General features: G+C 44.2%; 1 protein-coding gene across 1 annotated transcript in view; it reads left to right on the top strand.

Annotated features, from left to right (window-relative positions):
* The window catches only part of HS1BP3 (HCLS1 binding protein 3), a 455,856-nt gene that overhangs the window by 390,716 nt on the left and 44,826 nt on the right, over positions 1–20,314 (top strand). Inside the window, exon 6 of the mRNA XM_086926279.1 lies at positions 14,720–14,855. Coding sequence (XP_086782405.1) covers positions 14,720–14,855 — 136 coding nt within the window. The remainder of the gene's footprint in view (positions 1–14,719; positions 14,856–20,314) is intronic.

The following is a 20,314-nucleotide window of genomic DNA, read 5'->3' as shown; positions in this document are numbered from 1 at the left end:
ACCAGGCCCCCTTTTAATCACATAAGGCATCCCGAAAACGCTGTCACAATTCCCTAAAATCGACATTCACTCGGACACTCCGCTCCTAAAATACCCGGCAGACACTACCGAATCGCGTTTTTATCTTCACTTAATCCAACTGAGTACGCGCCACCTAATCACTTTATATAGTTTCCTCAAGACCCCTGTATGAATGCACACACGCTGCCTAGACCCATGTATGAATGCACGTATGCTGTCACCTCACAATGTGCTCCTGAAATTACAATGTATGTATGAATGCATGAATGCTGCCAAGACCCATGTATGAATGCACGCATGCTGCCACCTCACAATGCGCTCCTGAAATTACAAATTCAGTCAGCATGTCACAAAGGCACAAACGGACAGGTCTTCCACGATTAGTTCGATTGGAATCACTGAATGTATAGCGCGGTATGCCGATTCCTAATACACTTGTTGCCAATGTATATACTTGCGCCCCCTAAAGTCAGTTAGTCTCTAATATCTTTTCTTAATGCAGCCACCGATTGTTTGTTTTTTCTTTCCCTATTCCTCCCTAACAGGCGGTTTTAACTGATAAATACCAAACAAATGTTAATATTGTCAGGCCTGATGATGATGTATAATTTTGTTGTGCTTCGCACTTTGGCAATACTTCTAATTGACACACTGACTTAAAAGTGGCCAACTTTGCTCAGTCTTTGCCTGTAAACCTGTGTTCGAGGCATATGGGCTGCAGATGGTACATTATGAATAGATCGCCATCTGGTGTTGGGCTCGGATGATTGCACTTTGTTTTTCTCTTCCCTACTACAAATCTATGTTCTGATATTCTTGTTCTCATTTTTGTGATTTACTACATAATAAAATCCTTGTCCGGCTGGACATAGGAGGAATATAGCTACCTATTGTGGTCTATAAGTTATTACTTTCTTGATCTTTCAAGCAATCTGGCTTTATGCCATGGCATGCCACAAGACTTAAGCTCTGTCGTCTAGCCAACTGGATGGACATGGTAAAGAATAGATCTGCAGCACGCGTGTTCCTTTCCTTAGATGCGGAGAAGGCGTTCGACATGGTGCATTGGCCGTTTCTGATGCAAACCCTGTTGAAGTTTGGATTTGGCCCAGCTTTGATAGCCTGGGTGGAACTGCTCTTCACCAACCCAATGGCCAGGGTCCGACTTAATGGGACGACCTTGGAGGACTTCCAGGTCCAGAGAGGCAAAAGACATGGCTTTCCCCCACCCCCTTTGCTATTTGCACTGGTACTGGAAGCGTTGGGCTCCGTAATTAGAAAACACCCAGGGATTATTTTTTTTAAGACCATGAGGAAGCCCTACCAGATGAGCGCATATCACTCTATGCCGACAACATCCTGTTATATATCATGAACCCTAACAGGACACTTCCAATAGTCCTGAGCACGTTTCAGGAGTAAGGGCTAGGATATAGCATTAACTGGGACAAATCTAATCTTTATTCGGTAGGGGGGCCTAAGACATGAGACGACTTCCGGAATGCTTTCAGGTAGCCCAAGAGGGATTCTGATACCTTGGTCTATATATCACCACCAATGACATGACTAATCACAATCAGAATATCAAAAGAGTGCGTGCGGAATTTCTCGGGGATGTTGAGAGGTGGAGATGACTCCCACTAACGATAAAGGGAAGAGCAGCGTTATATAAAATGATTACACTCCAGATGCCGAGGCTATATTTACCATGTTAAACTCTGACTTACGCCCTTGGCTGTGGGAAGGAAGACATCGAGAGTCGCATTGCAAACACTTCAATGAAATCAATATAATGGGGGACTTGCGTTACCGGACATAAGAGCATACTACAGGCGGCCCATCTTACAGTGGTCAATGAGTAGGCGCATGCGGCAGGAGACCACCCCACCTATTCCCTATAACGACTGCAGTTTAGGAGCCTTACCCATTTTCACTATCTATATGGGGCAGGGGAACTAGTCAGCTCTTGCCGGCCAACCAAAGAGCAATAGAGGCCTCAAAAGGGGCGGAAAGACGAATAGGATGGGGCAAACATCACGAGGGAGACTCCCCTGGGAGGGAGCGAAACTGCCAGAGATTGGTAAACTCTGATGGTTTAAAAAATGGGACCTAATCGGGATCTCTAAAGTAGGCGACATCATAGAGGGAGGTACTCTAGTTCCCTTTGACAAGCTCAAACACACATACCAACTGTGCGACACCCAGAGATATTTCTATCTCAGACTACAACATGCCTGGAAAGCAGAGGGGAGAGACAGGGCAGACATCCCAGAGATCGCTCCTTTAGAAGGCAGACTACTTCAGGACAATCTCTCCAGGAAAGCTATTTCATGGACCTATAAAACGCTAATAAATAATATCCGAGATAAATTGGCGCCACTTAGGACCAAGTGGGAAAATATCACCAGACCTCTGGAGGACATTGACTGGGAGGCGGCTCTGATATACCAGAGGGAAGTGGCCTCATACAATTCAAGCTTCTCCATAGAGTGTGTTTCGATAGGGCACGTCTCCATACTATTGGCAGAGCACAGACACCTCAGTGCCTGCGGTGTAAAACAGAGCAGGGTACGTACATACACACACTCTGGAGTTGTAGTCGGATTCAAATGTACTGGAGTCAAATATTGGGGGAACTGAATAAAGTGTGGAGGGCACAACTAAAACTGGAGCCGAAGTACGCCCTATTGGGCATTCCCACCGATCTAGACCTGCCACGCAGCAAACTCCTCCTGTGAATTTAGGGCTCATAGTGGCCAAGAGGGGTATAGCTTGTCATTGGGGGCCCCCAAATCCACACACACTTCCTGAGTGGAGGGCCCATATGGACCTCTACATGGTAGCGGGAAAAATGACATACCAGGCAAGAGAATTCCCCCGAAAGTTTCAAAAATCCAGACCCTTTGGCTGAAATATTACAGATTCAGTATGAGGGAGATGATGAGAGACACACCGTAGCGGGACAAAGCCAGCGGAATGAAAGGGTACAGGAGCCCCCCCTCTTCTCCCATCCTCCTAGTTCTCATATGCCTTTTTTTTCTTTGTACCTCTCCCAGGTCCTGACTGTTAAATATGTTTGTAAATGTATGTAGCCCAGAGATGACCAATTTAATTGCGGTCTTTTTGATGTCTAAACCACACTGTACTATTTTACTTGTGCTACCGCAATGTACGATCTGTCTATGCATTGCTGAATCTTGGCTGTCCATGCACTGACTAAATTTGTGTTAGTAAAAACAAGAAATAAAGAAAAAGATGTAGATCAGGGGAAAGTTGTTGTCCTGACACCACTTGATCTTTCTACAGCATTTGATACTGTCTCGCATTGTCAATTGATAAAATAAACTCCACGAGGCAGGGCTTCATTCTTCTGCCCTCTGCTGGTTTGGGTCATTCCTGAATAAAAGGATCCAGTCTTTCCAGCTGAATACATTTGTATCTTCTCCCCACAGCTTCAAATGCGAGGTACCACAAGGCTGTTCTTTGAGCCCGACTCTTTCTAATGTGTTTGGCGCACCCCTGACCAAGCTGGTCCTCAAGTGGGGATTTCAGAAATGCTCATATGCTGATGACAGTCAATTGGTCATCTCTATAGAGGAGAAACATGAAGCTACTCGACAGAATCTTTCTGGATGCCTCGCTGAGGTCGCCAGCTGAATGAGAGCACACTGTCTAAAACTAAACACAAGAAAATCGGACATTTAATTTTTCAGACATGCCCATCTGAGGATTCTGTTTCTCTCTTTCTCTTACTTTCTTTTTCTCACATTTGGGTGACTTTTGCACCCCCATGCATTTGGTGACTTTCAGCACCTTGCATTAGGAACAGTGTCCCTTTTTTGGAAATTAGTATTAAAATAAGGAGCATGGACACTGGACCTGTTAAATAGCTCCTTGGTCCCCCCCTCTCTCTTTTTTGTATAACATCTGATTTGGGACTCATCATAGAGGCTGAAACCTCTGAAAGTTGAACCTGAGCTAAAAAAAAGCTGTAAAAAATGTGGGTGTCCCATTGATGAGTCCTTGACCAAGCAGAGGCAAGTCATTGCCACCTGCGGCAAATGCTATGGTTTGTTTGAACATCTTAAGAAACTCTTCTACTGAATCCCAGTAAACTGGCTCGGGACCATAGTTCAAGCCCTTGTTGTCAGTTGATTGGACTACGGAAACTCCCTATACAAAGAGATGGCCGGGGACCTTTTCACCCGCTTGCTGGTGATTAAAAATATGGATGTAAAGCTTATATGCAATAAGGAAATGTGCAGTTCCGCCTCGGCCTACCTAAAAATCCTTCACTGGCTACCCATCCGAAGAACGGCAAAATTCAACCTTCTTAGCCAAACGCACAGGGTTCTACATAGCTCTGGCACTGTGATTCTTCATGCCAAATTGGAGCTCTGAAGACCCTCAAGAAGTCTGCACTTAGCCATTGCCAAATACATACGGATCAAAAAAGTTATGGATGGAGGCCTATCCTTTACCCATCTTGCTGCAGCTTATTGGAATCTGCTACCCCCGGACCGACGCCGCATAGATGACTACCTACCTCAGCTTCAGAAAGAAGCTCAAAACTTGACTCTTTCCTGAATAACTATTCTTACCCCTTTGGTCTCTCCCACCAGTGAATCAGTAATTCAACATGTGGTTATAGTTCTGTGATATCCCGCTGGGGATGATTGTTTTGCTTTATAAATACTGCTAAATATATTTTTTTATATACAATAAAAAATTACAGAAATTAAAAAAAGAAAAAAATAAATAAATAAATAAATAAATAAATAAATAAACAAACATACATTTAATGTCCTGGCTGGTAGTTTTTCCATTATCAATGTATAACAGTTAATATAAGAAGAAAACACGTTAAAATGGGTGTTTTCAGCTGCCCTAATGGCCCCTGACTGATACCCTAAGTAAACAGAGACAGAAAGGCAATGTTAAAACGAATACAGATTATTTCATATAAAGTTCTACTTAAGAATCATATGCAGGCCTTTGCAGAATCTTAAAACATAAAGTGAGAGAGCTGGCATTTTTCTCTGAGAAAGGGTCTGCTCCAGTCCTTTCTGTGCTGCCTCTCCCCCTCTAAGAGAAGTAGTGCTCTGTGGAGGACGCTGTCTCTCAGGGGCCCCACCCACCTCTGTAAGGTGCCTGGCAGGTTTCAACTGAAGAGAAACAAACAAGTTATTTTGTTTCTTTTCAGTCCTGGGTCTGTCTGCTCAGAGTATGCTGTACACTGCAGCTGCTTTAGAGAGACGCTCTCCACAGACCTGCTGTGGGGGCCCCCTTCATGTAGAGAAGACTGCTCGCCCCCCCCACCCCCCCCCCACACACTGCAGAGGGTGCCCTTTACCTCCCCTGTGCGTGTGCCTTTTCACTATGTAAGGTAAAAACCACTCTGCAGAATTGACGAAAACAGACTGCCTGGTACCAGGGTTGACAAATAAAATCTTTAATGAGGTTGCTTTGGTGACCTCATTAAAGATCTCTGATTCCTAGAATAAGACCATTAAAAAACATTAGTGTGAGGTCAAAATTTAATTGTGTGGGTCAGCTGCAGAAAACATGGGAGACCAACCAATCAACATCTTTTTTAATGAATCGAAGGAGGTCCATATATGCAAACACATTATGCCTTCAGCCTTTTTGGATCTCGTGACTGCCCTTGGCGCAGTAAATAGGAGATTGTTCTGTGATGTAGTGTATACAGGCATCCTAGGCTGTATGGTAGTATTGAAGGAAAGCAGTTTACCTTGAGTCATGCTCACCACTGGAGCGGCGCAGCACATGAGTCCAAGGTGGGCTTTAGGAGTATGGCAGGGCTTTGTTGAGACATCAGTGGCCCAAGCAGGACCGTGACAGATTCTGCATTCGACTTTCAAAGGGGGTTCCACTTGAAATCATAGTGTATTACAACATACATTGCAAAATCATATACTCAAAAACATATACTACTGAAATATCGACCCCGAACACTGTAGCAAGTGACTATTATTTGAACAGCACACTCTACAGCAGTGTTATTTGTCACACAATAGTCTGCATTTCTTGCATATATACTTTTAAAGGTCACATGATGCTCAGTTTCTAAAATGGTGGCAATTGAGACTGCCTGGGTGATGGAGAGGGAAAAGATAGCAATGTCTCGACCCCGGCAAGCCTGTGATATCTATCCAGCAGAGTTCCTGGCAATTTTATGTTACAACCGTGTGTCATTCCTCAGCTAGGTCAGCAAGAGAGATATTCACTTCTCCCATTACAAAATCCGAGGTGTGGCCAGGAATCAAATCCCCCTCTTCAAAAGACTATTGGTTTAGATAGAATCAGAGCAGTTGAATAAACGCATCAGTGGCACAATACTGACTACGATCCATAGATAGAGTTTGGTGGATGGCCTAGTTCTTCACAAACAAGTAGTTTCTTCACATTTGTGAAGGAATATCCCGCCTGCCAAACTCTAAATAAGATCTTAAATCTGAACTACACCTGCAAGAGCTTTGACTTAGGGCAGTTACTGGAGTGCCATTATTGTATCAAATAATTCATCTTAGATGATAAAATCCTATTTTAAGAATACCAGTTTGGGTACCCTGGCAGGTGGATGGGAGCAGAGCACCTGTAACTCGCATTGTGAATTACTCAGGGGATGCGATGATTTGTGCGTTGTAATTGTAAAGTGGTTAGAATACTCCAGCTTGTTCTTAATTGCCACTGTGAGGGGATGTGGTGCCTAGTTCGGCCACACACCTGATGAAAATACAAGTAATAACTTTTACCTTTGATGACATCTCTGTTGAGAAACCTACTGCTGTTTTGGCACGGTTAGACATTTCATAGTATCCTGTTGAAGTGTTTATGCACTTTAGTTACAATTATCAGTCATAATACTCTGCAACTACAGTAATGTACTAGAATTCCTCAAAGTTCTGCTTCATCAGTCCAGTGGGGTGAGGATCACAAGATGTTCAGTGTTAGCTGGTGTTTGCTGCAGCACTGTGCTCTCTGGGTACAGTCTGCAGTGGGTATCAGAGTGGGGATCTCAGAGGCCTAGAGCTGGACAGCGACCTGTGTGACACGTGGGAAGCTGGCACTTGTGTGACCAATGTGTCTATGTTAAGTCATGTGAGCATCCAACCTAAAGGTCCTAAAACCAATAAACCAATGTAGAGAATAGTTGTCTACTCGGCCTTCCTGGAAGAGGAGGACTACGTTGGTACCCTAACCTGTCTGAGCATCATCATCAGGCCATCTCTTTCCACCATATGACTCCACCCCAACACGTGACCGGAGGTATCTGAGCATGGGTCAAAGAAATAGGGCAAAGACCACACGTCTCTTCTTGCTTCAGGCACCACCAAGTCAGAGCCCTTACAAAATAAACGTAAAATATAAGTGATCTATGTCCCTCCCATGTAATACGATAGGGCAAAGCCAACATGTCTCAATGGAGGAACACAAATTGGGATAAACATGGCAGCTGGAGAGAAATTACATTTTATACAAAAAGAAATTCACATGTTTGTAGCATTATGCCGGACCCAAACTAGCTACAACAATGTGTAGTGCACATGAGGAAGAAAACTACATTTCCCATGAGCCTACAGTACTACCTGCATTTGTCTGATATTTAAAACATAACAGGCGGCACACCTGTCAAAGAATCAGAACAGCGGTGCTCAAGCTTGCCTATTCCTCAATTTCAGCCAACGACAAACCTGACATGTGGAAAAGTACCTCGGTTAATGAAAGGAAACTGAAGTGAATTCAGCGCCCTTACTGAAATGTATACACTCTGGTGTACAATATACTGCTTGAAGAAGCCCGCAGAATGATACACGGACTCCTAATAACTTTCCCTTTACCGTACAAAGAAGCTGCAGTGTTGGTACCCCAATCAATACATATTATATCTAAGTTAGCAAATCATATCTCTAGACATCAATTCTTTTTAACAGAATCCCTTATATGCAGCCTTTCAGTAGTTAATAAAGGGGACAATATGCTTAGTTTTCCAATAAATGTACCGATTTCACTAGAAAACCACAAATACTTCTTTTAGAGTTGAGAGAAAGAAATTGTAGGCCATAGCCACAGGTAAGATTTAATTAACTCCCCCTCATTGTACAGAAACAACTGCAATCAATTAGGCAGAAAATAAAAATCAAGTTGTACATTACTGGACTATAGGGCTCCCGCCCTGATCCCACCTTAATCCCCTTCTGGAATGTACAGTCACCGCCTGTGTGTACTTGAGAAGTCTGCAGGCAAATAACAGTCTCGAGTTTGCTGCATTGATAAGGACTGTAGATTATACAGAGTCCTAAAAATGTGTTATTAAGACCATAACACACTTTTTTCAATATGTGAATTGTGCTAACTTTTTCTATGAGTATTTCACATTAACTATGAAAGGTTTGCACGAACACAAAGTGATGAGAAATACGTATTTGTGTTTATGCACATGAAAAGAAAAGATGTACATTAATATTGCGAACATTTCTTTGGACAAAGGCTATATCATTTAACGGTAAGGAATGTAATGAGCTTGTTTGCAAAGTAAAACTAAATGATAAGCATTTGTCTTCCATTAGGATCCCAACAAAATTGTGTTTTGTTCGTATGTGTCCTTTACCGATCAGTGATCAATCAATCAAACAGCATTTGTAAAGCGCAACACTGTCACCTCTAGGGGAATCTGGGAGCTGTGTCTCTGTTGAAGAGCCGGGTCTTGAGTCTCTTTCTGAGCCAGTATCCTTCTAATTTCTAGAGTGCACAGGAGGTAAACGGGTATTAATTTGAACAGAAGCTCATGAAAGATGAGGCCGGTATATCTGCCTCTGATCTAAGTACAGCCCACAAACAAGAAATAGAAACAACATTTGATGGTTCACAAGGAAGGTGGATTCTTCATAAAGTGGCACTGTGTCATTGATTGTTGAGATAAGACATTGATTTACAGAATGACTTTGTGCAGAGTTATAATAAGTATCATGTGATGGTGAACTTATATCTTGGAAAGTTTTGACAATCAATCAGGGGTTTATATAGAATGCTACTCACCCATGAGGATCTCAAGGCGCTGGGGTGAGGGGGAGGGCGGGGATGCAGTTCCGGGTCAGTCAAAGAGCCAGGTCTTGAGACTCTTTCTGAAGGTGTTCAGGGTCGGGAGTGTCTGATGTTGACTGGGAACTCGTTCCAGGTCTTTGCTGCGACGTAGGAGAAGGCTCCTCCACCTGCTCCGGTTCTGCGTATGCGGGGGGTTTCTGCTAGGGCGAGGTCGGTGGAGCGAAGGTTCCTCTTGGGTATGTAGAAGGAGACTCTTTCGTTGAGGTATTTGGGTCCGATGTTGTGGAGGGATTTATAGGTGTGGGTGAGTAGCTTGAAGTTTACTCTCTTCTCGATGGGGAGCCAGTGTAGGTCTCATAGGTGCTGGATCATGTGTTTGTGTCTTGGGGTTCCAAGGACAAGTCTGGACGCGGTGTTCTGGATGGTTTGGAGCTTGTGTAGCAGGGTTGTGTTGGTGGGAAGAGCACATATTGCAATCTGTGGTAGTCTGCAGTACAAATTATTTCAGAAAAATTCCCCTTTACAGCAAGAGCCTTTTTTGCACTTCACAAGGACATCTAAAAGAGTGCATTCCTTTGTTACGCTATGATAAGCCCCTGTTCTATGTTACATTAAATAATTTAAAATAACTTCAGTTTCAACTATATATAATACTGTCTTGTGTTAACACACAAGGAAAAAGATGCCTTACGAGGAGAAAGCAGAGGCCAAAACTAGCATCCCCAATATCGAATCTACTACTCTCTTTATTAAATCTGATAGGAATCGAGAATATGGATAAAAAATAGAATTCCACGGTGAGCAGGTAAGGTGTGCAGTAATGTGGATCTTGAGGAGCAAAAGCACACGGGTCCAAATAGTTAGATAAGACCACACTGAGAGTCTTCTACCATAACATAGCGTGTATTTGTAAAGCACACGTTCACCCATGGGTATCGTGGCGCTGATTGACAGGTGTTTATTGTTACCCAGCTTAAAGGTACTAATTTTATCGACTTCAGTTGGAGCATTAGTCCAGTGAGCCACCATACCCGGCTCAACCATCACCCACCTGGTAGAATAATTAGTACCTGTTACTCCAGTCTAGAAGATCCTTAACATCGCAGAACATAACAGAGAAAAAAATACCATTAGATTTGTAGGTCCGGATATGTTGACAGGGTATATTCTGAAAGGATTGGCAGAAGGAGAGAGCAGCAAGTTCAAAAGGACAACAAAAAATTGAATGTCAGTCTCACAACAGGGAAGATATCCAAATGCTGGCACCAAGACACAACGTGAATGGATTTCAAAGTCTCCTTCCAGGACAGGATGAGAATGCAAAGCTTTGTACCAAGGCAAAATGGGAATGGAATGCCGGTCTTGCATTAGGAAAGGACAGGACTGAGATACATAATGTCACACCAAAACAGGACATGAACCCTACTAAGGAGTAACAAGGTACAACACCAGTGGCAGTGGCCAACTCAAAATACACAGTTTCCAGAAGGAGGATGAATCCAATACTAAGAGGTTTGACAAAAATAAGGCTCCAAGTCACAAAAGGGTTGAAGATCAACTAGTATAAACGGCTCAGAACAGGAATCCAATTGAATGTAGAGAAGCTCCACATAGAAGAACAGTCGGGAAGCAGTGAGGAAGGGATTACACTGGACTTCTACAGTGATATTCCTAAAATGTCCTTGAATACATGTGCATGTAATTATGGCCACATAACAAAATGTCTGTCTTATACACGAATGGGTAATTCACAACCCAATCCAAGATGGCAGCCCATCATCGAGCATGTATGTCCCTATGCCTATGCGATGCCTGATCCAGATCAGATCACAGGATCGCTTCCATACTACTTCTGCACCCTACTCTTGTGCGACTGAAAAGATGGCAGAAATGGAAGCTGGAACCAGGCAGGTGGGGTGGCTTGCTTTACTTTTAAGTAGCCCCATTGGATTGTTGTAGCAGAGCATTCTGCAGTGAATATGGTGATAGATTGCTACCTCTGAAGGACCACTGTGGGACTCCATCTGGAGTTATAGTCCTGTGACCCAATCCAGGTAGCAACAAGTGGTTTCTGTATCCCATGGCTGGGAGTGTTACATCTTGGCGTTTGACTTCAGACATTAATACATGATGCAGTAAATACTTCATAAGTGAAGAAGTAATACAACATCTCGTAACCACCGATTGTGTTGAATAAATGTGCATGTCACAAATTTGAAATCTGTTAGAAATTGGAGTGTTGGTTGACTGGGTTGTGAGCCTCTTGTCAAACAGGAACAACAGTCCTAGTCAGGGTAAGGCACAAGCAAGGCACAACCAAATTAACTTGTGCTCAGCCCCCTGGTAGCTTGACACAAAGCAGTCAGGCTTAACTAAGAGGCAATGTGTAAAGTATTTGTGCAACACTTCAAACAGTACAACAGTGAAAACCCCATACAAACAGATCCCACACCAAGTTAGAAAAATAGAGCTTCATTTAATAAATAAAACAAGAGTAAAATGAAAAACATCCAATCAGTAGAACCTGAGTTATGAATTTAATTTTTAAACAATAAGTTGTAAAATAGTGCATAAAAGCAGAAAGCGCCAACCATGGCTATCCGGTCATACTGGACCGGGTCAAAGTCAAAGGTTCAGTCCGACTGTGATGGAGCGGAACTGTCCCATATTAGTCCAGCTAAAGTTTTTCCTTCTCAAATTTCGTCCCATTCATGAGGAGCAAGGAGAGCATTGTGGGCAGTAGTCGATGGGGCAGGTCCGGCATCGCGGCCGGGTGGGCTGGTGCTTCGTGTTGGCTGTCCTCCATGAGAGATCAATGCCTGCTGTGCGAAGAGACGGGCTGGTGGCAGCCTACCCAGAATTCTGGTGCGAGCGACTCAGTCTTGGTATGAACAGGCCCGCTTGCATTCACAAACAGTCCAAAAGATTGATTTTAAGAACCTGTGAGCCACACCAAGGGTCCAGGACCTATGAGGCTCCATTTAGGTTGTCAGGAACTCGCTGCAGCTGGGTCGAGGAGCTGGGTTGGGAGCCTTTTATGTCCCTGAGGCTCAGAGCAGGATGCCAGCAGACTAGCCCTTGCAGTCACTCTGGGGTCCTGGTTCAAGATGAAGTTGCAGGCCCAGGTCTCTTTCCCCAGACAAGAGGGCAGCAGGTCAGCGCAGCAGGCCAGCAGTGTCAGTCCTTGTAGCAGCACAGCAGTTCTTTTTCCTGGCAGAGCATCCTTAGTTCCAAAAGAATACTAAAGTGGCGATGTCTGAGGTCCATTATTTATACACAGTTGTGCCTTCAAAGTGGGGAGAAGCTTCTAGAGTCACAGAAGCCCTGCCGTTTTGGCCCTGGTGCGAGTCTAAAAACAGGGGGTATACAGCATTTCTTATGTGAGGCAGGACTCAGGCTATTAAAATGTAAGCGGGCTGTGCCCCTCTTCAACCTCTCTTTCTGCCAGTGTTGGCCTATCCAGTCACACCTAAGGTCCCCTTATGTTTCGCTGTCTATAAGGAATACACAAAGCCCAGCTATTACTCACACCCAGTCATGTGACCCAGAGTGGCATTATGATTTTAAATTAAGATTCCAGAGGCACCAAACATGAACCATTTGGAAATTACACTTATAAAATGTAATAAGGTCCTCCAATGGTATCCTATGAGAGAGGTATGCCTTGCAGTAGTGAAAATGAATTTAAGGAGTTTTTCACTACCAGGGCATGTAAAACTTAAAAGTACATGTTCAACTTTTCAAATACACTGCACCCTGCCTTTGGGGCTGTCCAGGGCTTACCCAATGCGTGACATATATGTATTAAAAAGCATGGTTTTGGGCTTGGCATAAGGTTTACTTTGCTAGGTTGGAATGGCAGGTAAACTGCTCACACAGGCTCTGCACTGGCAGGCCTGAAACATGTTTAAAGTGCTACTTAAGTGGATGGCACAACCAGTGCAGCAGGCCTACTAGTAGCATTTATTTTACTGGCTCTGGGTACCTGAAGTGCAACTTTACTAGGGATGTGCAAGTAGATTAAATATGCCAGTTGCGTATAAGCCAATGTTACAATGTGTCTGGGAAAGACACAAACATTTTAGCACTGGTTAGCAGTGGTAAAGTGCACAGAGTCCTAAGGCCAGCAAAAATGAAGTCAGTAAACACAGGAGGTCCGAAGGTAAAAAGTTTGGGGAACCACGGCAAGGAGGCCAGGTCTAATAAATTCCATCTTATTTCACATTTTTGGGTGGGAACATAAACTTGAGATCCTGCTGAGTTCTAACAGTTAGCTGATTTGTTCAGCATTTCAGGCTAAAAAAGAGGTGGTGAATACATTGTTCATTTGCCCACCAGTAGAAGCTGACTCTCAATTAGAAAGCCATTGTCAGCCCGGTGTGTTTAAGATTCTGATGAAGAAGGCTAAATCTCAGGAAAGCCAGCTTTAACAGAAATTCTTTATCAAGTTTATCTCTCACATTATTTCACATCTCCAAGGGCTTGGATAAGTTTCCTATCTCAGGAACAATAAAGCTTATTGAACAAAGCAGTATAGTGTAATCACTACAATCTCTAGAAGTTATAAATGGGGAATGCATGTAAGAAGTCAATTCAAGTGTCTAGTGGATTAAAGAAGTGCAGAAAATGCAAATCACATCGAATCTTAAGCTTATTCCCTAATAAAAGGAAAGCATCTTCTTTATATATACAACCCTCCAGCTTTGCAGTGGAACAACAATGAAAGGACAGTTTTATATTGGGACTGATGTTTAAGGAAACATTTACTTTGTTCTACTAAAGGCGGCTAGAAAATCCAGGCAGCCCACTGTAGCAAATAAATAAATAAATCTGGCCTTGTGTAATGTGATATGGTGCTCAAGCAAAGCGCTGTAATGCCCTTGGGCCATGGTTCCGCTATAAACAAACTGCAACAACAAAAAGTTGCATCTGAAGTCAATTAACTGTGAAGACTCCAAAATTATCCAGTTATAATGGTTTATGCCTTTGGAAAGTACGGTCACTTCTGGGCAACCCGTTGTTGCCTTCTCTGGCTCAGCTGAAGCCAACCTAACTTTAAGTCATTGTGTACGGTCTGCCATGCCTTCTACAGAACTGGACCTGTGTTTTTATCCAATCTTGTCCCATTGAGGCAGGGCAGATCCAATGTATACTCCTCCACCTCATAGTCCCCTGCTTTAGGAGTGCCTTCTCAGTGGGCCGTGAATTTCGTCATCTTGGTGCCAAATTGTGGAACAGACCTCTGTTTCAAGCCCTTTGTGCTATGGACCATCACGGGGAGCACTTGAAACACACTTCATCTGGTAACCTAGTTTTCTGTTGCTTCTTTGGCGTCCTGCACCTAGTGTCCTATCGCCATGAAGCATGCAGGTGAAGTGGTAGTGCCGTTTATAAATAAATAAACAAATATAAAATGGTATCGATTCAGCACATACCAGGGAAACAAAAAATTATATCAGTTTATTATGATTCCTCTTTAATTGAACAGGCTTGACTTGCAAATCCTTAAAGTACCTTAAGATGCTGTGCTGTGAATGGAGATAAGGTGTATTTCTTTGCTTTTCTTAAACTACATTTTCAAATGCGAGTTAAAATAAAATTGATTGTAATCTTTAAATTGTTTAATCAACAGATCTGAAATTATTCGAAGATCAAGACCTTGGTGGAACTGTCAAACTAGGTGATTCACTTTTGCTGCCAACAGCTTGTGAGAGCAAACCTGAGGCCTTTAACACAATCCTAGACGAGGACACAGAGGAACTATTTAGGTACTTCCTTCACCTTCTAAAACAATAATTATGTTTCCCTTCATGTTATTGTGGCTGTGTAATAATTACTGTAATAAATTGTATTCAAAGGAGTGTAGTGTCAGAAATAGAGTTGAAGCAAAAATGTTATCCTAATGGCATTCTGGCATTTAATACAGTGCGCTCATTTTCGATAAAACATGGAAACTTTCAATTGGTGCACATAAATGCCATTTGTTGACATCTAGGTGGTATTCGCTTTTATCTCTCGCCTCAAGTCATGACAGCGTGCCAGAAAATCAGAAGGCACAGAATAGCACACAGCAACACGCGCAGTGGGAGGGACTAGACACACGGGTGGCATCACTGCTATATTTCATCGCCCAACTTCTGCCCAACTGCACAGAGCCTAAATCCTCTCTTAATCTGCATCACGTCCAATCCTGCCCCTCCACACATCACCTACACACTCAATAGAAGTGTAGAGTTGCAATTTTGCCATTCGTTGGTGTAAACATTCACAGCTCCACCCCTGACTAAACCCCAGCTCATCACGGTGATGCCAGGACCTGTTGGCTTCTGCAACACAATCTTACTGCACACGTGTGTTGGTCCAGCTCCCAAAACATCTCAGACACGTGTGCCGTGCACTTCCTCAATGCTTTTCTTCTGGGATTGATGAACAGGGCTGACAAAGTTGCATTTTGTCAATTGTGAAAGGCAGAATTGGAGTGTTTTGGGATCCACCTGTCCCAATGAGCCCATCTGAAACTGAACATTTTGTGCATATAAGATCTCCCATGAAGTTCTACTTCATTTTCAAAGTGTTATTGTTGGACTATGTCTCCTACCTTTGCCTTCTGGGAGTATACCCCCCAACAGTTTGGAAAGTTATCATCACCATGCTATCATAATTGTTTTGCTCATACGCCCTTGCAACCTATAGCCTCCAAAGACATTAAACAGCTGAACAAGAAGGCAGCTGTATTTCAGGTTGTTAATGACTGATCCACAATTTGGCAAACTGCATGATTTATCCACTAATCAACCTCTCTCTTGTTGCTCTTTGTGTTTCTCGTTGGACATGAAAGCTTTGTCACAATATGGATTGTTTTCATACAATGCAAGAATTGTTTATTCAAGCTTTGTGTGAATTCATCATTGGAGGCCAGTCCGGCATTGTACATTTTAGATTAAGCGATACCCTTTATTTTAAATTGCTATAACCTTTATTATGCCTCCATAGACCTAAAGCACAAACCGGAGGCTTCCAGGGCCATTGTTACTTGTTTAGCCATGCTTACATGAATCAGAGTTACTATGTGCAAAGACTGCGGAGCAGCATGGATGACTGGTTCAAAGAGAAAACCTACCCAGGAGCAGCGGGTTGCAGCCAACCATCTGAGAAAGTTGATGATTTGCAAGAGACACCGAAGGGCTGGCCTGCTGTTGGGCCTGCACTACCGCCTCTGCCTGCCACCAGCGCACCTTGGCTACAGACTGGTCCTGGCCTGTGAGCCAGAGGTGGACAAGGAGTGTGGTCTTGAAAAGGGTGTGTGTATATATGATTCCTTTGCTGCCGCCTGAGGAAGTCACTAGAGTTTTGAAGGAGACCACTATTCTTTGCAGTCTGTCTCCATAATCTCAATTGTCTGTAATCTAATATTGTCCAAAATAGCACCTACCCAGGGAAGTCCTACAATAACCTTTGGAATCGTACTATCCAATAGTCACTGGCTGCCATAGAACTTCTTGACTCTGGGTGAATGTGAATCTCTTTGATAGTTTGTAATTTACTCCAAAGCAAGCAGTTGGTTAGCTATTGAGTGCAGTGTTTAGTGTTTGATTCTCAGATTTGTGTTTTTCCTGCCATGATCTTTATCATAGTTTCTCCTATTGTAGCTTCCATGGCATCCCAAATAGTCATTGTCTGCTTGACAGTCCTCATTTCCTCTGAAATAGGTTTGAACTGCAGTAACGATTTGGTCTTTGGAGGAGGCATCTGCAAGTATTTTCTCATTCATTCTCCGCGACTTAGTGTATTTTGTATTATTGTGAATGCTTAGGCCAACCAAAATACACAAGTGGTCAATAATTGTTATTTGACACATTTTTTAATTGTTAGCTTGTTAATATGCAATCAGTCCTTGTGTGCGTATAATGTGGGTGCAGGCAGAATCTCAACGCCTGCTCAAAATATCCACCTGATCCTGCTGCTCTGTGCCTACAGAACACACCCAAATTTACTGATGTTTCCCCAACACTAAGAGGTAATGTCTGCTTGTTGCTGAAAGCACAGCCTGTTATCGGACACCATGGGTGACTTGGGAAGTGAGCAGAAACAAATATATCCCCCTCCAACTTCCCAACTGTATACAACACAATAGCGAATCAGTCTCAGAGAGGTGAGTGAGGTAGGAGGTGTGGCCCAATATATAATGTACCAGACACTGTAGGACTTATGCATAACATCATGACTTCGCTAAGAACATCACATGCAAAATTAAGTAAACAAGGTAGAATCCCCAAATGAATGGGCCAGCAATTCCACACGCATATCCACATTACTGATAATTCTCAAATTGGCACCACCAGCTCTCTAAGGCAAAATCCCGCTTCAAACATCACAACTTTGGCTGACCAAAATGAAGGGGTTCAGTTACAGATTCTGAAGTGATTTACTCCACTACTAAAGGGCTTTATGTCCGGGGCGGCCTACTACTAGTGAGTAACAAAGAAGGTACCCTGCAACTGCACAGAACTCAAAACAAGGTGATGTGTTCCTTTGTCTATAATCCAAACTAAAACGTAGAAGGAGCGATAGATAGTTCCTTACAATCGTGTAATAGAAAGTTTGACACAGAAACTCTGCTATGAACACCACACATGATCCTGTGAAACCTGCAAAACCTTAAAAAACTAGTGAATATAATTAGACAGCTTCTAAATAACTCATTTATAAACTGTGATTGAGAAAAATTGGTCAGCTTCTAAGAGACTGAATCAAACTTTGTGACTGTTTGAAAACAAGTGGGTAATACACCGAAACTGGAATCAGCCCGACTCTCGACACAAGACATATCTAACCACAGGCTTTATTAAACAGATGTTAACTTTCCCTGCACAGAGCACAACACAAGAAGGTGCTACTGCTGTCATTTAAACTCTAAATAAAAAAGAAAAAAAGTGACATACAGCTTAACAATCTAATCTGATGAAACATAAACTCTTGCGTGTGATTAAGAAAGCTTGCTCCCCGGTGAATCCTAACTGCTTCCGCGGAGAATACTAACTGCTTCCGGGTACACACAAAAACCCTGATCCTGCTATCTTCCAATACAAGTGCATACAGTTCTTCTATCCTTCTAGCCATTACTGATCCAGCCATCACCTCCATGGACTACATACTCATCGGAGACCTGAACTTCCACCTCGACAACCTCAGCGACCCTAACTCCACTGCCCATCACCACCCCTACCCACAAGGCAGGTCACACCCTCGACACCATCTTTGCAGGTGGTAACAACATCTGCTTCAGCCACACAACGCAGCCCCTCTGGATGGACCACCACTGTGTACACTTCTCTTTTAACACTGCCACCGCTCACAAACCCACTCCACGCCCTCTGCGAAGGAACTGGAGCAAAGTCACAGAGGAGCACCCCAACTCCACCCTCATCCACGATCCCCCCGCCTCAACAGACACCAACTGTGCAGCCAAGGAGCTACACCTCTGGAACACCAACTGCGCAGACAAGCTCCCACCCCTCCGCACCATCGACAGGCAACACCCCCTCAAGGCCATCTGGTTTACCTCCTACCTCCAAGAAGCCAGACGCTCCTGCAGACGTCTCGAAAAACAGCAAAACTACAGAAGATCTGACCACCTACAAGAACGCCATGACAGACTACAACCATCTCATAAGACCCAACACGAGGACCCTCATCTGGAACAAAATCCTCACCAGCAACTCAAAGGAACTCTTCAACATCATCCAGCATTTCACCAAACCCCCCAGCGAAGCCACGGACGTCACTCCCTCCTAGGACCTCTGCAACAAGCTCAGCTCCTATTTTCACCTGAAAATCAAGGCCCTCTACGACAACTTCAGCAAACAGACTCCAGAAACCACCCTTTCCTCCATCGACGACAGCCAGCCCACCATCACTGCCTGGACCCCGTTCACCACCGACTATAACATCACAACCATGAAGAGCACTCACTCAGGAGTCCTCATGGACCCCTGTCCACCACACATCTTTCACAGAGCCACCGCCGCCATAGCGCCCGAGCTACGACGCACCATCAACGCCTCCTTCGAATCCGGCACTTTTCCCGATGACTGGAAATGCGCAGTTGTTAAGCTCCTCCTCAAGAAACCCCCTGAAGATCCGACGGACCTAAAGAACTACCAACCCATCTCTCTCCTTCCCTTGGCAGCCAAAGTCACTGAGAAAATTGTCAACGCCCAGCTGATAATCTTTTTTGAAGAGAACGCCATCCTGGACTCCTCCCAATCCAGAGTGCGCAGCAACCATAGCACTGAGACCGCCCTCCTCACTGCCACAGATGACATCCGCATGCTCCTCGACCAATGCCACACCGCAGCCCTCATCCTACTCGACCTCTCCACAGTGTTCAACACTGTCTCCCACTGCACTCTCTCAGCCAGACTCCATGACCCCAGCATACAGGGAACCGCCCTCGACTGGCTATCCTCCTTCCTCGCCGGCAGAAATCAAAGAATCAGTTTCCCACTTTTCCTCTTCGAACCCACAGAGATCAACTGCGGAGTACTCCAACGATCATCGCTCAGTCCCACGCTCTTCAACATCTACATGGCCCCCCTCGTGAACATCGTCAGACAGCATTGTATCCTATGCCGATGAATCCCAGCTCATTCTCTCCCTCACGAAGGACCCCAAAACCACCAGACTCCGCTTCCAAGAAGGGATGGAAGACGTTGCAGCGTGGATGAGCAAAAGCTGTCTGAAACTCAACTCAGAGAAGACAGAAGTCCTCGTCCTTGGACCCACCCCCTCAGCTTGGTACAACTCGCGGTGGCCTACCTGCCTCGGCAACCCCCCCACGGACTATGCCTGGAACCTCGGCATCATACTCGACTCCTCCCTCACCATGACCCGACAGATCAACTCTGTCGCCTCCACCTGCTTCAACACCCTCCACAAGACATTCAAGTGGATCCCCCGAAGACAGAAAAACCATCACCCATGCACCCATAACAAGCAGACTGGACTGTGGAAACATCATCTATGCTGGAATCAACAAATCGCTGCTACGCAAACTCCAGACCATCCAGAACACCGCAGCCAGACTCTCCATCGGCATCCCACGACCTGAGCACACCACCCAACATCTGCGAGACCTCCACTGGCGCCCCGTTGAGAAGAGAGCAACCTTCTAGCTACTCACCCATGCCTACAAATCCCTTCACAACACTGGACCCAAATACCTCAA

Source organism: Lissotriton vulgaris, chromosome 6 (genome assembly GCF_964263255.1).
Source record: "Lissotriton vulgaris chromosome 6, aLisVul1.2, whole genome shotgun sequence".
Lineage (NCBI taxonomy): Eukaryota > Metazoa > Chordata > Amphibia > Caudata > Salamandridae > Lissotriton > Lissotriton vulgaris.
Note: the sequence above shows the minus strand (reverse complement) of the source record. Positions and strands in the feature narration are given on the sequence as shown.